General features: G+C 40.1%; 1 protein-coding gene across 2 annotated transcripts in view; it reads left to right on the top strand.

The window, feature by feature from the left end:
- The window catches only part of LOC149279019 (adenylate cyclase type 6-like), a 53,492-nt gene extending 46,139 nt beyond the window's left edge, over positions 1–7,353 (top strand). The window contains exons 14-21 of one of the 2 annotated variants that reach the window (XM_089501520.1): positions 220–378; positions 542–717; positions 3,528–3,560; positions 4,128–4,257; positions 4,793–5,056; positions 5,614–5,818; positions 6,792–6,916; positions 7,225–7,353. In XM_089501520.1, the coding sequence (XP_089357646.1) occupies positions 220–378; positions 542–717; positions 3,528–3,560; positions 4,128–4,257; positions 4,793–5,056; positions 5,614–5,818; positions 6,792–6,916; positions 7,225–7,353 (1,221 nt within the window). The remainder of the gene's footprint in view (positions 1–219; positions 379–541; positions 718–3,527; positions 3,561–4,127; positions 4,258–4,792; positions 5,057–5,613; positions 5,819–6,791; positions 6,917–7,224) is intronic. The other variant, XM_089501521.1, reaches the window with a different exon arrangement.
- The last annotated feature ends 14,678 nt before the right edge of the window (positions 7,354–22,031 follow it).

The following is a 22,031-nucleotide window of genomic DNA, read 5'->3' as shown; positions in this document are numbered from 1 at the left end:
TGTCATACTAAACCATAGACTTATAAACGTGCCTTTCGCGTTCTTTATGATGTTCTGGTCTCTCTCTCTCCGATCCTAATTTTTTTCTGCTGAAAATGGATTCTTATTGCTTTCCTATGAGAAGTTATTTGGGCTGTCATAGGTTCCGTGCATAGACAATATATGTTTTATTGTTGCCTAACTGTTTTTTTTGTTTTTTTATGCTCTTTTGATTTTTAGTTTGCCTGTAATCACCAGAGCCTTGCTGAGTGTGCTGCTCAGGAACTGAACATCAGTTATGGGTCTGTCACTGCCTGCCACCTCCGTATCCTTAACTACAGCCTGAGCATGGACACTGCTCCGTGTGGCTCCCACCAGCCCACGTGCAATTTCCCAGAGGTATGAAACCCAACCGTATGGAGAACATCAAAGAGCGATCCATTTTTATGCCGACCATCTATCAGCTGTTCAACTGTGTAATAATTGGTTTTCTAAGCCCACTCCATTGGTGAATTTTCCTCCTTATGTGTCTTCATTAATCTTTTCTTTTTCCTCCCGACAGTATTTTAACTACAGCATCCTCCTGAGCCTGCTGGCCTGCTCAGTCTTTCTGCAGATCAGCAGCATTGGGAAGCTGGCACTCATGTTATCCATCCAGATCCTCTACATCCTCATTGTAGAGGTGCCGGAGGTCATCCTTTTTGATAACTACGACCTCCTTGTGACAGCAAATTCATTGTAAGTGTATCTTTCTCTTTTATTTTCTGCTTGTTGCCAGCTGCTCATGAGAAACACACAATCTGATTAGGAAAACTTGATCATGGGGGTAACACTGTTGCATATACAAATAGCATAGTGAAGATGTCAGATGAAGGCTTAATTACCACAACGGCACCAATGCTCTATAGATGCCTCTCATGGGCTCAGTACAGTAATTCTACTATACACACTGCTGTATGTGTAGATAGCATGTTGTGGTAAGTGTCATGAGATGCACTTCGAGTGTACAGCTGACATCAGCAGGACTATTATTTGGGCTCTGGTGGACAGGACTATAGTACACTGCCGGATCCCGTTCAGAGTGTTTGCCATGTAGTGCAGATTACAACTTAAAAAAAATAGTGTCATTTACCCCTTGACTTACTGTTTGTTTTCTATTATAACTTTACTTGTTCTCATACTCTGCTTGATACAGAAACCCTCTGGGCACTTTGGAGTAAATTTTATGTAAACTAATCTTTGCACGCATCATTTGAGATATGCCTTGTGAATATTGCATGGCTGTTCAGTAACCCTTCTGTAGCTGCTTTAGCATTCACATCACTGCAACCCAAGTCTCTTTATTTCCCATTCGCCTTGGGCCACCTTGACGTACATGGCTTACCGAGCAGAATATTCCACGGAGGCTCGTGGTGACAGAGTGTTCCATTAAACTTCGGAGTAGCTTTTAAACACATACTTAAAATTGGCTGTTTAAAGATTAATGCATAACATTTACATTCCTGTCTGAATTGGCCAGGATCGGTAATAATATTGTTAAAGTGGCCATGTCAGCTAACTTATTATCATTATATTTGTAATTTCAAATTCAGCAGGTTTAATGTTATTTTTCCATTTTTCCAATTATGCAAAAATAAAAAAACACTGGTTTCTGTGTGCTTTGAGTTTAAAAATGAAGCCTTCCACTATATTTGTATGGTATTTCCTGAAGTTGTGCCAACCAATAGAACCAAACATGTCTAGATTTTTCTAGTATAAAAGTATCAGTATTAAGGAGGTGACCTGTGTATAAAATGAGATACTAGTATTACTAAAATTCAATTTTCTGCTCTTCTCAGTTTGGACAAAATTCGGAGTGATTTTTGCATTCGGAAACAAAATCCGTTGTCACCCCCCCATTGACTGTCATGCACTCTCACGCTCTTTCTCAATGTCTCGCTACCTTCTCTGCCGACCCCTTCCGTGTCCTTGTCTACTTGCCCTGCAACTCTTCTTTTTTCATCCTGGTTCAGTGAACCGGGACTCCCTAGCCACTTCCGCAAATGGTTGAGCCCCTGGGCACAAACTCTGCCCCAGTTGGAGGAATGGGACAGCCGTTATTTTGCCCTCTCGGAGTACTTCCGCAAAAGAGAAAAGCCACTGGGACGTGTACCTCCAGTTGGGGGAGAGAGTTTGCGCAGCCCTTACGAAAAAATTACTGCAGTTTTTCTGAAGCAATACTTCTGAAGTTTTTTGGACATGAAAAAACTGCAATACTGCACTTTTACTGCAGTATTACTGCACATTTACTGCAGTTTTACTGCATTTGTACTTCACTGTACTGCACTTTTACTGCAGTTGTTTTTGTACAGAAGTACAAATGCAATAAAGCTGCAGTACATTGTGGGTTACAACTGTAGGTTTGCAATATAAAAAAAAGCGCAGATTTGTGCAGTAAAACTGCAGTACAGTGAAGTACAAATGCAGTAAAAGTGCAGTATTGCAGTTTTTTCATGTCCAAAAAACTGCAGTATTACTTCAGAAAAACTGCAGTAATTTTTTTCGTAAGGGAGAGGCTCCACCTTTTTGCAGAAGTCCCCGAGGTGGCCTGATTCATGGAGAAGGGTGACAAAAAAAAAGACATGGGGTGAAGAGCAAGAAGAGGCAAGAGAAGCAGCAGAACGGCGGGAATGGAGACAGGGACACGGAAGGGGTCTGTGGATACATTGAGAGAGGGAGTGTGAGGGACTGTGAGTAAGTGTAAATGGGATTTCAGAGCTCTCTGCTTTGTTTTCTTTTGTTTCATTGGGGTCCCTAGTTTTCAGACAAATTAATGAAATAGACAAATCTGAATGCGCAAGTCAATGAGATATGCATAAAGCGATCCTATGGAATATATAAGGGCAGACTAGCTGAGCCATTTTCTGCCATCACAATCTGTTTCTGGGTTACAGGACATGAACTATCCGTAAGCTGAATTTCTTCAGCTAAACCAAACCTTGGTCGCAGGAAACTATTGTCTTGCCGTTTGTGAAATGTAAAAAGAATGTCTGGTTTTGGTTCTTAGAATGTAAACATAACCTAAGCAGCCCTTTCTAGTAAATGTGTTTAGTTGACATCTATAAAGTCATATCATTGGGTAGGAGTCCTGAGGCATATACCAAATCCTTCCTGATACTTCACAATGTAAAAGGAGCCATGGATACACCTAGTCCTGCTAATTGGGAAGCATGGAGTCCGCAAGGGCCAGGTTGGCCAACACAACAATTATCACCATTAGGATTTGAGAAAATTCATTCAGATGTGCCAGCTAAATTTGGCAGGGGCCTTGGCAAAGGCTTTATGAGCTGCTTCAAAACCGCCATGAGGAACAGATTGCTGGTTAAGTGCAGCGAGTGTCCCCAAGTTCACATCACTGTATATATTTGAGCTGACAGGCGCACAGAAACCAAGAATACAGTCTAAAAAACATAACTGTGTAACGAGGAAGGATGTAGACTTCTAGCATTTCTTTGTATTAAGTCTCTGTGTGTTCTTATAGCCACTCATGTGTTTTGTTTTCTCTTTAGAGCCTCCAATCGAACTCTGGAAGCTGACGAATGGTAAGTAAAGGCTAATCAAACCATTGTCACTTCTAAAAAAAACTCTACATTCAGGCCGGGCAACAACAGTCACTAGCTGGTCGACAATTATGAGTTATAGCGTATTAGCAACTGGAGGCCCATAGGCTACCCACCACCAGCTTAAGGAGACCTTCAGATGTAGCTCTGGTAGCTAGCTATTATATAGGTGGAATTGAGCACAAATAAGCTATACGTTCTGAGCAGAGCTGTCATGGATACCGCACAGGGAGCCACTACCTGTCATTTCACCATGATGTTAGGAGGACGTGGGTATATAAGGGTTAACGGGGAAAAACCAGCCCGCAGGCCCACTCGAAGCTCTAGCCACAGGGCACAAGGCAACTACACCCGTGTCCTCCATGTTATTACAAACCTCATCCTCTGTATACCTGTTTGTGAGGTGACCCATTTTTATTTCTCAGGCCCTGTTTAACCCCCTCCTGCCATGTTTCCTATCTTTCTGGAGGGCACATTGAACATCTTCATGCTCTGATGCTGCTACGGGGATAAGCATTTAACCAATAAGTAATTGTTGCCTTTCAGCAGCACGGTGATCAGTAAGATAGCTCTGAAGTATGTGACTCCTGTCATTCTCACTGTGTTTGTGCTGGCGTTATATCTTCATGCGCAGCAAGTGGAATCCACAGCAAGGCTGGACTTTCTTTGGAAGTTGCAGGTATGCAGGGGTGAGAGAATGGTTACCTAAAGTTTGGGGGATATGCATAGGATTTTTTTTTTTCCTCATTTTTCCTGTCTCGATATAAGCTTTTCCTGACTATACAGTAACGTTTCATACCTGAAATCAATGAGCACTCACTCCAAAGTTCACATTTCTCATGGAAGTTTGCTTTAGATTTTTTTGCAGAAACAAAGGATGTTGTTACAAAATAGAACACAAAAGTGAGATTCTGCTCTTACGAGTTTACTGTCCCTTGTATAATGTGTATACAGTAGTCCTACTGTATATATTCTTATTTTAATATGCATACCCCCTATTGTGTTAAATGTCTGCACTTAAATTATTATATTTAAATCTACCCATATTTCCCTGTAGTTCTGTTTTTTCCCTCACAATGACCTTTGCCCCTCCATATTGGGGCATTTGTGCAGAGAAGCTCAGAAAACATGCCAAAGCTTGGTCGTGCGTTCACACTAGAGGAAAAGTTTGGCCTATTCTGGCGTTTTCAGGTTTGTCGTCGTCTTCTATTCAGGCAACAGGAGAGAAGGAAGACATGGAGGAGTTGCAAGCATATAATCGACGTCTGCTCCACAACATCCTTCCGAAAGATGTTGCTGCTCATTTCTTGGCCCGGGAGCACCGGAATGACGAACTGTACTACCAGTCCTGCGAATGCGTGGCGGTTATGTTCGCGTCAATCAGTAATTTCTCAGAGTTTTACGTTGAACTGGAGGCCAACAATGAAGGAGTGGAGTGTCTGCGTTTGCTCAATGAGATCATTGCTGATTTTGATGAGGTAATGTGTGGAATTTGCTGATTTTGATTAAGTAGTGTGCTAAAATTTGGTCACTTCTTCAGGTCCAAAAATGAAAGCTTTAAAGATGCCGAGAGTACCTTTAACACTGAAAAAAGACCACTTCAATGTAAGAACATTTGTCACAGGTTTAGAACAATTCATCCAAAGGAGGGCTGGCTTGTTCTGATTTGAAGAATGCAGGGCAATGTTTTTTAGGGTTTATCTGCTAAAGTGGTATGGTTGCAGTGATATCTTCTTACCTGTCTGGTTACTCTATATGTGTTTTACTCTTCATGTACACCCTGTTAGGTGAGTGTGTTTGGGCTAGAATTGTCCAGTTAATTGTTAACCTCTGTGTAGCAAATCCATCTTTTTGCTCCACGGTCTGTAGGCTTTACTGTATGTGTTGGAATCCTGCTTTGAAACTGGAACCATGAAATTAAACAGACTTTGCCCTAAATCAGAAGGCGACTGATCCTCATTCTGAACTAGTACACGTGCTCTTTCTTTAACAAAACGTCATCCTTCAATAGTGCAACTGGCCTCTCTTACCACAGATTATCAGCGAGGACAGGTTCCGCCAACTTGAAAAGATTAAAACCATCGGTAGCACTTACATGGCAGCTTCTGGTCTGAATGACACCACCTACGACAAGGAAGGGAAGACGCACATTACCGCCCTTGCAGACTACGCAATGAAGCTCATGGAGCAGATGAAATACATTAATGAACACTCCTTCAATAACTTCCAGATGAAGATCGGTGAGTGCCAGTTTGTCATGATAAACTGGGGTATATAACATATTGTCAGAAAGAGCCTTGCAAGGCTTATTGTACAGGGGGACTCTGCCTTCCCAGAAAATCAAGCAACCTGGAATCGAACAGAGAGGATATTTGGGGAAACAGTGACTTTGATGCAAAGGTTTTATAGATATTTTTTTGGTTTGAGGGCCTTTGAGTAAGAGAGATGATTGTTACTATGAATTTATATAGCACCATCATATTCCATAATGCTGTATGCTAGACAAACTTGACATAAGCAGTCACATAGCAGAGTGAATGTATAGAAACAAGGGGCGAGGAGGGCTCTGCTCAAACAGTGCTACAACCTAGAACGTTTTACTACCATCCATTATGATAAACACAATTGTAGGATTGTACGAGTGCTTGATAGACTTGCATGAGGTGCTAGGTTCTTTGGTTATGGTTACTTGGATATCAAAGAGAGTATTCATCGACACAGTTTATTTAATCTTTAAAGCATCATGTATTGTCTGCAGCACAGGGACTTCATTGGTAGAAACTGTGCATGAAGGTATTTTCGAAGAGGCTGCGAGCTGACTTGGAGCCATAGACTTTTCATAGTCTCAGCAATCCAACACTCATTCAAGAGATAAGAGGACAAAATGCTAACTTGTTAATTTCCAAGTGAAGTTATATCCTTCGTCGTGGCTACCGTCATGCACTGTCCGTCAAGGCCAGTGCTCTGTTTCCTCCACAATGTGGCACGGTAACCCCCATTTCCTTGTTTTGGGCCCTAAAGGAGCCCTCTGTTGTTTCTTGCCTCGGAGTAGATGTAAAGTATTAGTTCCATGCATAAGGAAATGTTGATTAAAACTACAAAAGCGCTTAGTATCAAAAGGTTATTTATCACATTATTGGACTCTGAGACGATTTGACAAATAGTTTATCAGCTGGGAAACTAATCAATTATATTTTTCTATTCTTTTGTTAGGGCTTAACATTGGGCCTGTTGTTGCTGGAGTAATCGGAGCACGTAAACCTCAGTATGATATTTGGGGAAACACTGTGAATGTAGCCAGTCGCATGGATAGCACTGGGGTACCAGACCGCATACAGGTGAGTTACCTTCAGGCTTCCACGGGCACTCTTTCAAAGGTGTTACTCTGCCCCCTGCTGGGGATAAACAAAAATGTCCCTTTTTTATTTTATTTTAAATAATAATTATGACCATCTGGAGCTATTCTGTCACAGGCTTTTGAACATTTTCCTTTTTAAAACACTGCCATCGAGTCCCAGGGCATTTCAGCTAAACAGTAAGAAATTTGCATTGACTGGACAAAAATAATACAAAAAAATAGTTTTTTCCTTGAAATTCTCCCTATGTAGTTGCAGGTGGCCCAAGTGTTGTCTTCATTTCTTCACAGGTAACGACTGATCTGTACCAGGTGCTGGCAGCCAAAGGTTACCAAATGGAGTGCAGAGGGGTCGTTAAGGTCAAAGGGAAAGGGGAAATGACCACCTACTTCCTCAATGATGGGCCGGCCAGCAGTTAGCAGGAATCTTTGCTTCCTAAGGATAGAGGATCCAGATGCCTCATCCAAACCCCGTGCAGATGACCCAGAATGATAAGGAAGCTACCTACATCCTCAGCAGCAAATGGGTTGGTGACAGCAGATCCCTGCCCCTGAGATGCAGAGCTTGGCAGCAGCGTGTTTGTGTGGTGCTGTGCTCCGTGACTGTGCTGCCATGAAACCGAGTCAGACTCAGCTATACTATGAAAGAGGAGAGAAGCAGCTTTCACCCTGGCACTTACGGAATACTCACAGGCGGTACTTGCAAGTTATTTATTGTGAATGAGATGTCGAGATTATTTTTTTTCCTTTTTATTATTTTTTTATTATTATTTTAATGTATGGGATAAAACAAAACGAGAGATTTTAAGCGGCATAAAATGAAAATTAAAAAAATTCTCTTAAAACTGACCAAAGAGCCAGAAGTATGGGCCATAGCAGGGATTGAAGGGCATTGCCTTGTACATTTTAAAGCGCTGTATGTTTTCTCTTGTGGATTATGTGACATGTATCCAGCGACAGGTGGAATAAAAGGATGTTTCTTCACAGGAGCCCAGTTGCACCTGCAGGTCGTTGCAAGGGCAACTAAACCTTTTGCTTCTCCGTTTTTACCTCCCCTTCCAAATGTGCCCATTACAGATCATTTCCACCACTTTGGATTCTTTACAGATCATTCTCCAGCAGGAGCAAACCCTTCCTTACATTGGACCCTGACAAGCTCCATAAAAAGTGCATTTTGAGCTGTTCATTTTCCATGTTTTGTTCTCCCAAGGAAGTGCTTTCAATAGACCTCTCTGTTATCCCTTTGCATCCCAGGAGAGTTGCATGGGAACCACAACCTGAAAACAGACTTCAGCAGTCTCTGCCTTTACTGATCTCCTTCCTCAACTGCCTCTAAACACAAGAAATGACTGAAGCAGAAACGGAGGAATGAGGATACTGATGCTTGCGCCTTCTTCGTTTCCTGACTCTTCTGTCTGCATTTTTTTTCTTCACTGTGAAGCTGTTGGAATTTCCATCTCGTTTGCCAAAATCAAATCCAACCTGTGGATTAAAAACAAATCTTTGGTTTGGATAGGAGGGATTTATGCCTCGTCTTGTAGGGGGGCAGCACATAGACAGCATTAGGTACTAGCTGACATTTTACTTTCTCAGGCTGCAAGTAGAGCTAGCACCTTCATTTGAAGTTGTAGCCTTGGTTCACTGTAGGAGCTGTGTAAGCATCAGGTGGTTTAACCAAACAGTAGCTCTAACTATGGGGAAATATGCTTTACTTGAGGTGAGCTTTGGCTTTTCATTTTTACATTTCTATTCCCAACCTCATCGGTTGTCAGAGCAGCTTGCATGTGGTTAACAGAAGATTCAATTGAATTTCAAGCCAGCCCCACTTCAATGGGGGTCTTGAAGTGGGCACTACTCCCTTTTTAAGAGGTAGATATTTTGTGATTCCTCCTCATTTGTCCCACCGTACAGGACAAACGAGAGCAGAATACAGATGTAGGCAGACTCTGGCTCCCGTGGCTGGCCTACTGTTATGACTGATCTAGTCCACAGAAGCTGGAGTGCCAGCTGTATTCTGCGTTGTGGCCTTTTCTGGTTCCCATGCCCACCATTTAGATGATCCAGTTGCTCTAACGTTTAATCATGGAAGGTCTTGCATAAAAGTACGAGGGAGTGCAATTCTGTCCCTGGTGCCAAAGAATAGTTAAACCTTGTGTGTGATTTGTATGTATAATACATAGTTATATGCATGATACATACAAATAACACAGTCATATTATGTGTGTTTGGTATTATGCTGTTATACTTGAGTTGCTTATTTTGTAAAGGTCACATATTACATTTAATCTGTTGACATACTAGAGCAACATAAGCTTTTTTGGTATTTGTGGGGGGGAATCTGTAGTGGAGATAAGGAATCGAAACAGATTTTCTTGTTTAATTTCACTAACTTAACACTAAAAAGTCCATGTATTGAGGAGTTAAACACTCCCTCCTCCCACCCCCTCCACTATAGTGATGGGATCCAGATAAAATGCCTTGTTCATTCAAAGGGATATATTTTATACACAGTCGTTAAGTACATATTGGATGGGGTCTAGTTGGTAAAAGATTTTACTCCGTCTTTGGCCATCCCCGAAATAAAGTATACCCCACTGCACCTCCCTGAATGTGGGTGTTGCATGTAAGATGGTGACCAAGGAAAGCATTTGGCCTTCCACTGTGTGACATAGAGATAGGGAGGACAAAAGTGCCTTGGAGAGTTTTGCTGAACTTGAGTATGTGTTGGTCATGGAGATACCATGTTAACTTCTCAGTCAAAGTCCGAGTCCCCCAACTGGTTGTTGGAATGTCACCTCCATGCCCTGTAATGTCATTACACATAATGTTTCATTGCCTTGCTTTAAAGGAATAGCTCTTGATTCCTTGAAGTTGGCATATTGCATGGTGGGACTCTCCTTTCAGGTCCAACATTACATTGAGGTTGAGTAACATGTAGCTCTCAAACATGTTTTGGTTTGGAACTCTCACAACTACAGGCTAGTTGGGCAGCATAAACTGAAGCCTACTACCAGTGGGGTCTGCGGCACATTGGAGGGCGAAGTATAGCAGACCCCTCAGATTGGAAACGTGTTAGTTTAGACCAGGGCTAGGCGACATGTGGCTTTCAGCTGTGCCTCAATCTTCCCACAAACTATTAGATCATTTAAAAAGATCATGGGAACTGTAGTTCAACAGCTTACCAGCCACAGGTAGTCCATCCCCTGCTTTAGACTTCCATGGACAGCCTTAGGGCTGTGACTGCCAACAATACGTGCCATATTTTTCTTATAGAATAAAGAGGGTTTATTGGTTTCTGGACAAAAAAAAAAAAGAAAAATGGTTTATTTTTTTAAAACAGTTTGGTACATTATACAGGAACTATGTTAGAGTTTAATGACGGATTCATATGTCTAGAGATGTTCGCACAGCATACTGCAAGCTTATTGTCAATGCATCTGTATTTCCGCCCCCTCCGTTCTGCACTTTAAAAAAAACCAAACAAACAAACAAAAAAACCCATATATTTCTAGATGTATAAGGTATGTATATGTTGTGTGTACAGATATGTATCTTTGTGTGTCTGTGTGTGCATATATGTAGGAAATAGGAAAACAGTAGCCCCCTAAGATTTACAATCTAATTGGGAAAAACACATATACCAAAGCTATGGAAATGTATAATTGTGTGACTTGTTTTAATATAATTAAGAATATGGAACTGGTAACATTGGGACAGCTTTTTTCGGGAGACAAAGTGAGTTTTACTCTACTGCATAAAACAAACGTAAATGACAATAAATTAATCCAGGCCCACTTAAAAAAGGTCAAAAGTAAGACATTTGCCAATAATTTCACAATAGGTCATCTGCTGCTGAAAAGAATAGATTTATTTCACACATAGTGTGCACATAGTAACAAATGTAACATTACAGGCCACGCTTGACCTCTTAGCAAAGTATTTATTGTTAAATTATTGGTAAAATCTTGTTTATGTAAGTGAAATGTAAATAGCTGTAAAAATTTAACATTTTAGGTAGTTCCTCTCAACAAATTTCAAAGATGGTTTGCTTCGTCCATTTCATTCTTCAGTAATTTACTTTAAATATCAGTACAGAAGGTGTGTGTGTGTGTGTGTGTGTATGAATATATATATATATATATAATATAAAATCAAATAGAGTGTACTATCTATGTTTTGGGCACCTGTATATCTGTAAACACAATTATTCATGGAGTATGTAAATTTGCAGAGAAAAGACACTGGCTAAAGGTGCGATCTGTGTGTGTTACATACGGTGTATACCCACATTGTGTGCATTCTGTGAGAGCAGCCATTCATTTCCTGTCCTGGAATTAGCATTATTATTCCTTCCCATTCCTCACAAATACTAGAGGCCATTTTTATACAGATGACGGTTTTTATTCGTATTAACAATTTTATTGAACGGCTGTTTCCTTAGTTTTCCTTTTAGACTTTTGTGTGCGATGGAATCCCTCAACCCATGTCACTCTTCTTATTAATAACTCGTATTTGTCTTCTGAATACCTCACTTTGCTACACGGGCATCTATTGATTGGTCAGAAAGTCACAAATAAATACTTTGTCCAGCAGACCAGCAGCAGGATCGCTCACTTACAGAGATTTCAAAATGAAACATCCCTGATTAACCATTTTGATGGTAAGAGAGTTCCATAAGTATTACAAATATACATGGACGTGGACATATAATGTGGGATATAAATATAATTCTGGCAAACAGGGGTGTTAGAGATAAAGCGCCCAGAATAGATTGTAGACTTACTTGAACAAGGATGAAACATTTCTCCTAAAGGTTTAAAAACAAAAAGTGCTGCCCAGGGAACCTCACCAGTTCCATGTAGATTTTCAGATTTTAGCCAGCTAAATCCAGCAAAAAAACAAAACGCTTCCCTTATCCATATAATTATTGGTGATGAACATAACAAAGGGTTAACGTGTTAAAGAAAATTGTTATTGAATGCTACTGACACTGGACTTTTCTTGACTGTTTAGTTACTTGAGCCAATATCACGTGCTTTTCTAATTACTTTTCTCATGGCGCTTCCCTGAGATGTTGACCTCGGAGATTAAATGTTGTGAGATTTTGATGAATAGGACCAAATATAGCAGTTTATTGGGAAACAAGTTCGTCTTGAGATTCCAGAGGAACATGTGAATGCGGGAATTTATATTAAACTCGTGCCAAATGCCGTATGTGGCTAGCAGAACACGCATTCTGTACAAGAAGCTAGTTGCTCTGTATGTTTTGATCGATGCCAGCAAATACATGATACTCTCCCATCACCCTCCACGGGTCCCACCTAGAAGAATGGCACGAATTTCTCTATGAAATCTTCATGGGTTATTTATATATTTTAAATCCTGTGAATATGTGTATCTATGTTTTTATTTTCCTTAACAATCCCATATCCTTCAGCTTGAAGTTTAACAAGATTCTCTTTTTGGTAAAATTGCTCAATCTACTCACCACAAACTCATAGTAGTTGACAGGACAGTTGTGGTTTCAAACTCCTTGACATCACTCTTATCAAGGTCAGACCTCGGTGAGCTTCTGCTGCAGGAAGAGCTTGTCTGGCCCTTTATGATGCATAGACAAATCAGTGAGCTTTCTTACTCTGCTCACTCATTGAATTATGCATTACAAGGGGCTATCCCATTGCTTCCTGATGGAGAAACGTACCAGTGTTGGCTCTTTATAATGAATAGTGAAGTAGGGAGTCGAAGACTGATTACCCACAAGGTAATGGATTTGGAATGGCAAAGAAACTGTAACAGGATTTGGAAATGGCAACCATGGTCCTTTTCTCCCTCACACTCATGGTCCCTGTATCACTATTATCTAGCGGAGTGTTAAGATATGATGTCATAGCCCTTCACTGAAACCTGGAAAGACCGTGAGCATGAGGAAGAGTGCAACAGCACTCCAAAATGTGAGGTCCCAAAGCAGGAGCCTCGCTTGTCCCAGCATAAGGGAGACCATGGTACAAGAACACTAGTTTCTATGGCAAGGCTTGGGTAATCAGCGGACATATCTATGCATTTACTGAAATATCCATCACAAAGCCTGGTGCTTCCATAGCCTTTATCAGTTTAAACTCTAGAGGTAGTGTATAAACATGGCATACATGGATTTTCTGCTGTTTGCAAATACAAGACCAGTCCACTATACTATATTACACTATGAAATCTCTTAAAAATGTACAGAGAATATTTGGCGTGGTGTTATATGAGGTTCCGTGAGAGAAGATCCCTCTTGATTCGAAGTGCTAGTGTTTTAATTTTTCATTTTAGTGATAGCTGTCTTAATTTTTTTGTATTTTTCTTATTTATTTCTTATTTCAGAAAGAAAGAAAACAAATCTATACTTTATATGCAAATATTTGTGCACACCACTGTACCATGCATGTGATGTTAGAATGCTCCAGTAATGTGTTTGTGTGTGTATATACAAATATATTTGTACAGGATAAAAATATATGTACACACAGCCGAGTAATCATGTGAATATTGTATGGAGGCAAAAAATAATATTTTGAACTTATTTATTTTCCTGAAATGTGTAGATATTTATTAAGTCATATATGTTAAGAATGTAAGCTCTTTAGGTTAGGGATTTGGTTCCGCATTTATGATAAGATATAAAAAACAGAATATATTATTGGTGCCATAAGATAAAAAGTCACGTATATAAAACCAAAAACATTCATGCAGAATATCTGGCACATGGTATAAATTTATTTTTCTAAAATCACATTTGTATTTTAAGATATATATATAAGAAAATATGAATTCATTAGAGGCCAGTTATATTCGGGGATAAATGCTGTTAGATGTGGTTCTTGGAACTTGGCTGGTTGTTAGACTAGTATGTTGTGGTGTTAGGATGATAATGGATATTTGAGAACGGCCAGCCACTTGGAGTGGAGTCTGCAGCAGTGAGTTTGTTCTTCAGCTGGGCCAACCAAATATTAGCACTGGGAAAGAATTAGTGATGCCTGCTTGTTGGTCTCTAGATGTTAATTCAGATTACTTTGAATGTTATAACAGCCCCGTATCCCCTAGAATACTGCCTCACTTCTGGCTGTCAAATTTTACCTCTCATCATCCTCATCACCAGTTCTTGTGCCTGTCGGTTAGGATAGGAAACATCTGGTAGCTGTAGGAGTGTCTTAGTCAGCCACTACCATTCTGTTCTCTGCAGGGCTATGCGGGGTCTCACTAACCATGAGCCAGGGCTGGCTAAATTTTAAGATATAGTGTACTCAGTGCAAGAGGTATGTTGTCAGTGATATATACCTTGACTATGCATGGTGCAGCCATGAAAGCAAGATGAATTGTAGTCCACTGTTCTGACGGTGTGTTACCCTTCTGATAGTTCCACGCTAGGCCAGGGCCAAGTAAACATGGCACTGCTGTTATCTTGCCAGCCAGGTTATGTCCAAAGCTGGGTCCCTTGCAGCACCTAATTTAGTTGCATCTTTTCATTTTGATACAGTATTTTTTGTGTTCAAGGTTAAATCAGCTTCTGTTTTTACATTATATACAAATAAATAAAGCACATTCACTATCTACACCCCCCCCCCCCCCCCCCGAGAATAATTACCGGTACAGTTCAGAGCTTGAAAAAAATGTCTATGGAGTCCTTTTTCTCTGCTGAGCCAATTTGAGTCTTCTCCCAAAAATGTATTTGTTGTTCTATTTTCTTTTGTTAACACACACATATACACACACACACACACACACTACTGTTTTTGGCATTACCAAGACACCATGAGTGCATCTAATAAAGTAATAAAGTACATCTTATACTGTCATCCAGCTTCTCTCATCGCTAAGTGCCCACCAAGCATAAAGCTGTTACATAGTCCCATGACAGCCAGCATATCGTGATGAAACAATAACCATAGGTCGTTGGTGCCGGGATGTGTCTGGTTCAGTTATATATACAGACGCATTATCTCAGTGTCTCAGGAACCCACCCTCTAAGAGGTCAGCGCAACGCTACATCACTATAATGAGGCATATAGCATAAGCATGAATGTACCAATGTTGAATGCCTGGTATCGGTAGACAAGTCGATGGGAGAAATGAACGCCATTGGCATGAGAGGTGTCAACCATTTTGATTTTTGCCAAATATACATTTATTGATGGTTCACCTTATAAGCTGCCAGTAGTTCGAAGTCAAACAAATGTGTGTATGTATGTATTTGTATGCAAGTATCATCCACACAGTTTTCCTTTTAACCTGTACATGGTCATTTAAGCCATGCAATACTGCTACTGACCTGAAAAAGTTTAAATATTATTTTATGACAAGAGAATCATTGGCATTTTAAGCTGGTGTTGTATTTTATAGTATGCTAGGTTATAAGGTTATAGTACGTCTGGGTTACCCTCCATTGTTTTCCACGTGTGTGCTTGGTTTGCTGTGTGGCAGTAAAGGGTCAGTCGCTGTAGGGGAATGTTGTATTTAATATTCTATCGCATTGTTTTATACTAGTACTGTATGGGGAAGTAAGAGCATAGGAGAAGTGTCCCCTTGCATTTAGGTACAAGTGCAGGAAATTGCCCATTTTGTGCATCTGTGTCTGCTTTTTGCTCTGCAAACTCCGATGTACAGAGGTACTTTGCTTTTTTCACGGGGGTATATGGCAGCATTAATGTCACAATGCAGAGGAAGAAATATGTTAAGTATAGTTGTCTCTACAATATGGTGGACCTAATTCCAAGAATTGTGAATGTAACCTTTTTAGGTAATTTATTTTCATATATATATATATATATATATATATATATATATATATATATATATATATATATATAATACACTAAAGCTAGCGTGTAGATAGTATGCGTGTGTGTCTGGTCACCCTATTTTCGGTATTTCCTAAATTGCAGAAATCTCTGGGTGACCCACAAAGAGTCTAATTGGCCTCTTGATATGCAGAACCCTGGGGGGAGAAATCCATAGATGCACTGACCGTCTGATATACCTGTATTCTTCATAAATGGTTCTATGTCTGTCCTTGAAAAAGACTTGGGGCCGTATTTATTAGTGAAATTGGATAATTTCCATGCCACACTGCTAGATGTTGAGCAATCTCTTAGATCCTAGGGAGACTGCACCACAGAACTGCATCGATTTGGCCTTGGAAAATATGCCTAAACTTGTGTATCTCCTTAACTTCATCGGCTATCAGAGCTTTCACAGTGGGGCTGAATGGCGATTGTTCTTTTTCTACTTGTGTACAATATGTTCTCAAATGCCATACTGTATGTATTTTGAAACCAACAACACTGTATGCAAAATCTTCTTGGAAGACTTTGTCCTTTGGTTTTGCACAGGAGGTTTCTTAGCCTGGACTTTATTTTCGTAAAGTTAAAAATGATGTGTTAGCGATAGTCTGTCTCTGGAAATGTGGGAATATTTAAATATAAATGAAAGAAAATGTTTAAATATAAGAGAAACACAATGAAGGAGGGGGTTGGGGACTAACAACGTGCAAAAAAAAAAAATCTTTCTGCGCCTGTGATGTCAGTGTGCGAATTTTAACACCAGCCCAATATATCTGCTATATTTCACAAGAGTATAAGTATTAATTCTGGGTTTGGCTTCCTGTCTTCTCAGAACAATCTGGGCTCACTTTTGTCACCTGTCAATCGAACAGGGTAAAAAAAAAATTAAAAAAAAATCTGCTCTTGTGTGGTTTTTTGCGATAAAATTAAAAAAGAAAATAAAAAATAAAAACTTTATATGAAATCTGAATTTTTTTGTAATATAACCACTAAAAGAAAAAAAAACATAGAAATCACCATGTATTTCATTGAAATATTTAATATATTTAAATATCAATAAAAATCGATTTATTTGTAATAACCATACTCCATGCTTTTTATTGGTGATGCTAAATGTTTTTTTTATGCAATAGTTACTAGAGGTTTTTCATGGTATGGGAGAAATTCTGTTGCAGAGAAAGCAAATGGTGTGACACAGCAATTTCTAAAATTACACAAATATGCCATATATATATTTTGGAATTAATGTAAACTTACCATTGAACTATATAGAACTATATTTGTTATAAAATTTTAAGTGGCTAAACTATGTTACGCAACACATTAACACATTGTGTCTTTGCTTAAGTATAAAATATGTCCCAGGATGCACCCAAAGTCGGCTTCCTAAAGGTCTGCTAAATTTGAATCTTCTTAATCTTTGCAGCATATTTTATAACTGTTACAGATGTTTGGGGGGGGGGGCGTTGGTTGTATGCCCTAAATCCAGGGTATGTCCACTGGTGGTAAATTGCATGGGGTACTTCTAATAGGGTTAAGGGCTACAGCTATGACGTTTAATTTCAAAAGGCTGAAGTTCAAATGAAGAAAATACTCATACTGGAGATCTCGCCTTCCATCATCATGCCAATTGGTAGGGAGCCGAGTCAAGCCACAGGAGACGAGAGGATAGCTGCATTCAGGTAGGACAGAGAGCCAAGAGAAACCTAGGGCTGGGATGTAGCCATTTTTTGTGGCAATCCAATTCTTACACCACAGCTAAAAATTCCCAATTATGAAGTGTGACAGGGCCAGGCTAGCTGGCTCATGTGTCATATGAAGTTTAGCCGGGTCACGGAGCACTTTTGTGTCCGGTTCTGTATACTGTGACCCGGTAATATATTATATTGTGTATTATTGTGTAACCGGCCCAGAGACCGATGTGGCTTCAGCTCCAGCCTTCAAAGAGACGATCCTATAATCTGGCTGGGGCTCTTAATCAGCCAGCACAGCCCTATCTGCCCAGACGGCACCCGCACTACAGGGGGGATAACACAGGTGGGGGAAACCATTGTATCCCTTAATCCCCTCACCTGATACATCCCCTGTATACTGATGGGATGTGGCTGATGGGATTGGGGGTTGGGTTCGGTGCACATTGAATTGAGATTGTATATAAATTCTGTGTGTTTGTAATAAAGAGAGTTCTTCTTGGTTTACTACGAATGGTGGTCTGGATGATCCGTGGATAGCTGAGTGCTATCCGTATGAGGGACTGACTGGTGATTCCTCAGCCCTCAAACAGGGGTACCCAGCCTTGGGTACGGTGACCCTGTAACATGAAGGAGCTGGAACCTGGTTGTATTCTAGAGATATAACCCATTTGGTGCTGTATATCCTTCATGCTTAACTTCAGCATTAATTACAAGTTTAAAAGTGAGTCGGGGTTAAAACAGAAATGTCGCTCATTATTAAAAACTAACCAAATATTAGCTCAACAAACATGATCCTCATCATCCAACCCCTGTCTCACATACAAGAATCAAGCCGTTCGCCAACAGGGTGGTGGTAAATATCTCTGCTGCATTGGGTTAATTGTTAGAGCAGCCTGTAATTTGCTGCAGCGTAAATACATTTTAATCTCACTAATCTGAATCATGAAAACATCCGTATAAAAATTAGCAATTTACAGATACATAATCCAATTAACCTGTGTGCTGCAGATGGACCTATCCCAGCTTTTAGCTCATTGTCGGTCTGGAAAGGCTGACACTAACCTGGAATCTATCATGCGCCAATGAACGCGCTCTTTGAGATGGATAAACGCTAGAAAACGCAATTTCATGGTTTGGGTGCACACTGCCTAATAAAAGCCACATCTGATTTAATACTATGTTACATATAACACCACCTAACACCCTGCCAGGAGCTCCACAGGGCAGAGAGTGTGGATTGGTAGCTCGGCCAGTTCTCACGCGTTCAAAATCCTAAAAAAAAACCCCACCAATATGGGAACGGGAATCATTTCTATGCATATCTGAAAAAAAGTTCAAAAGGTTGGGATGGCAAAAGTTAACCAATTTACTATTTCTTTATGAATAATTTAAGTTAATTCGCCTTTTATATACAAGTGATTTCATGTGCTCTCTAAAACATGTTTTGCATAAATAAAAAGTTATGGGCTAAACACAGCAAACCATTATAATATTTATATGCAAGTAAAATATAATTGTATGAAAGAGGCGAACGCGCAGCTGCAATTTGTTTAAGTGCGTCAGCCAAGAGCTTTTTCAATGCCGTCTTTGTTTTAGCTGCACACAATATGGTTTATTTTTAGCATCTAATCATTATTAACACGTGTACAGCGGCTGTGTGATTAGATTACTGAACGTCATTCTGGTCAACACCACTGACCTTATTATGTTAAAAACAATTTATGTGCAAGCCAGTGATTAGCAGGCAGGGATAGGCACTCAAGATGCCGAGCATTACAACTCCCATTATCCTCAGTACAGCACCAGTTGTGATCATTCGTTTGCTAATAATGACCCACGCGGTACATCATGTTTCCAGATATCCTTGAACTGAAATTGAGTGCCCACCTAAACTTATTCTAGATACAGAGTTGGGGTCTTAATACATATGTATTTTCTTTTAAGTGTGTGCCCTTTGAAGAAACATTATGTGATAATAAATAATTCAACAAATATACACGTACCCGTCCACTTTTACTACTGCACATAATACGTTTCTACATGGGTTAGCCGAAAGTTTCTCTAAATAGTATAAATGAGCTTTTTTTTTCTTTTTTTCTTTTTGGGAGATTCCAACTCAAGTAGGGGATTCCTTCGGGATGGAGCAAAAACATTATTATTTGTTTTATATAGCGCTGTCATGTTCAGCAGCGCTGTACAATGGCTAAACAGAACATAACAAGTAGTGCATAACATAACGGTTTGAGTTACAGAAACAAGGAGGTAGGGAGAGCCCTGCACGAAGCTCACAATGCCGGCGCCTTTTGCAGGCTAGGCTGCTTGCTTGGTCAAGAAAATCATGGAAGAGAGAGAAGGCTACAGCTCTACGGAGTATTTCACACCGTAACACTCTAAGGGGGCCGGGGGTATCAAGTTATAGAAAACCAAAAGCGTAAACATCCCTGGCATGTGCCTTTTCTGCGACACGCCTGTGCTAACATAAACAGGCCACTTAGGACCTAACTGTCAGCTCTGTGTTTAGTAGATCAACCCCAACAGAGACAGAGATTCAACAACTAGGACATGATGATAAGGAAACAGTCTTACAGAGTATCATCAAATCCATGGCAAACATGCCTTAATGGACCCGGAAACCTTCCCAATCCACATGACAAAAAGGAACATTATGCCTTTTTCTACACAGTGTTCAGTTAGCCAAATAGTGTTTTCCTAACCGATAACCTTCTTTTAGGTAAATAAGAAATGTTTTGCTTAACACAGTACATACATTTTTTTTTATTACTTTTAAAATTAAAAAATAAAAATGTTAAAATCTAGCATTTCTGGCACACTTATACAAATTATGTTCAAGGTCAAATTCACGTTTTCTGCTCTTATTTGGCAAGGTACACATACAACATTAAACCCATAACATAACCCCAGACTGATAGACTGAAAAGACTACGATAGAGACAAGGGCGTCGTGCGTCGTCTTGAGGTCAATTGAGTAGAATCTCCTAAAGCGACCAGTGATCAGAATAAGCTGAACTCTTTGTTTGTGACGGCCATCTTGTCCACAAACCTGTAAAGAGACAAAATGGGAATGTGTCTGTGAGTGGAAGGGACAGTAAAGCAAGCAGTGTTTGCCACATGAATGCATTTAGCTAAGTGAACAGTGTTTCACGCTTACTCTCTTAAATATAGTGCTCTGCTTCTCCTTAAGGTTTAAGTAGATTTAGAAAACAATGACATTGGAACTCAAAGGCCCCATCAATGTGTTAACCAATTACTTTCAATCAGGAAGTATCCTTTCAAAATATTTAGAACCCAAAACCACTTTATTTGCATTCTTCGCGGCTATCAGCAAAATGCTTCCTTATTCCTGTTACAAACTGCAGTTCTTAATGGATCTGGATTAATTTATTTTATACAAGTGTCAGTCGATTGACGTCATTGGATTTCACAATGATTTGCTCTGCAGTGTGATACAAGCCACAGAATTTGGTAAGCTACTCTAAAAAGCATATTGATTTCATTCGATACGGAAACAATATGCCTGCTCCAGCATAACAGTATGCAAAATGGGGAAATCCCTTACTCTTTTTCCATTTGTAGTTCGCTGGGAAAAAAATGAGATTGGACACCTTTAATCAAGTTCCTTTTAATCTAGGAGTGTGGGGTGACTGGGCCCTCCAGACCCAAGATGACCCAGATACGCTCCTATCTCCCCATGCTGATTCAAATTAGTTTAGAAAGGGCCCTTCTGACCTGTAGCGGTGCGGTGTAGGTCTGAAGGGCCCTTTCCAAAATGTTTAATCCGTATGAGGAGAGGAACAAGGGGTTGTAGTTACGCTAGTGTGCACAAACCCCAGCGGCTTTGCGTTTGTACACTATAGGACCAAACGCATGTGGACACCTGTCCATCACACCTATATGAGCTTGTTAGGCATTCCATTTCAAAACCATGGGACTCTGTCACTAAACAAACTAGAAATAGGCAATCAATAATAGAAATACGGTTATGAATGAATCCGGTGCATTTTCATATTTATAAATACTGTAAAAATCATCTATTCCCATCGAAGATTAACAAGATGACATCATAAAATATTGTACCTGTAGCCACCAAGCCAGAAACGGAATGTCTAAACGCCGAGCACCAGCTCTAACATCTCAGATATGGCTGATGAGGAGGTAATATTTGGATTACATATGTCAATCACTGTTTTCATGGGTTTTACATTGGGGATTGACAGAATAGATACTTGGGTACATTTGGGTTCATACACAGTTGTATTTCTAATGAGCATTTGTGGGGTCAGGCACTGATGTTGGACGAGAAGGCCTGGCTCGCAATATCTGTTCCAATTGGGTTTAGGTCGGGGTTCTGTGCGGCCCAGTCAAGTTCTTTCACATCAAATATGTCTTTATGGACCTTGCTTTGTGCGCTGGGGGAAGCATGCGATGGTTTAAAAAGTCTTTATATGCTGTAGAATTAACATTACACTTAACTACACGATTATCCCTCCACCTCCAAACTTTACAGGAGGCACTATGTCCTGGCATTGGTCAAGCCCAGATTCGTCCATTGTACTTACTTCCAGAT

Source organism: Sceloporus occidentalis, unplaced genomic scaffold (genome assembly GCF_023333645.1).
Source record: "Sceloporus occidentalis isolate IW3139 unplaced genomic scaffold, rSceOcc1.0.p SCAF_175, whole genome shotgun sequence".
Taxonomy (NCBI): Eukaryota; Metazoa; Chordata; class Lepidosauria; order Squamata; family Phrynosomatidae; genus Sceloporus; species Sceloporus occidentalis.
The sequence above is the reverse complement of the archived record's forward strand: the minus strand, read 5'-3'. Positions and strand labels throughout refer to the sequence as shown.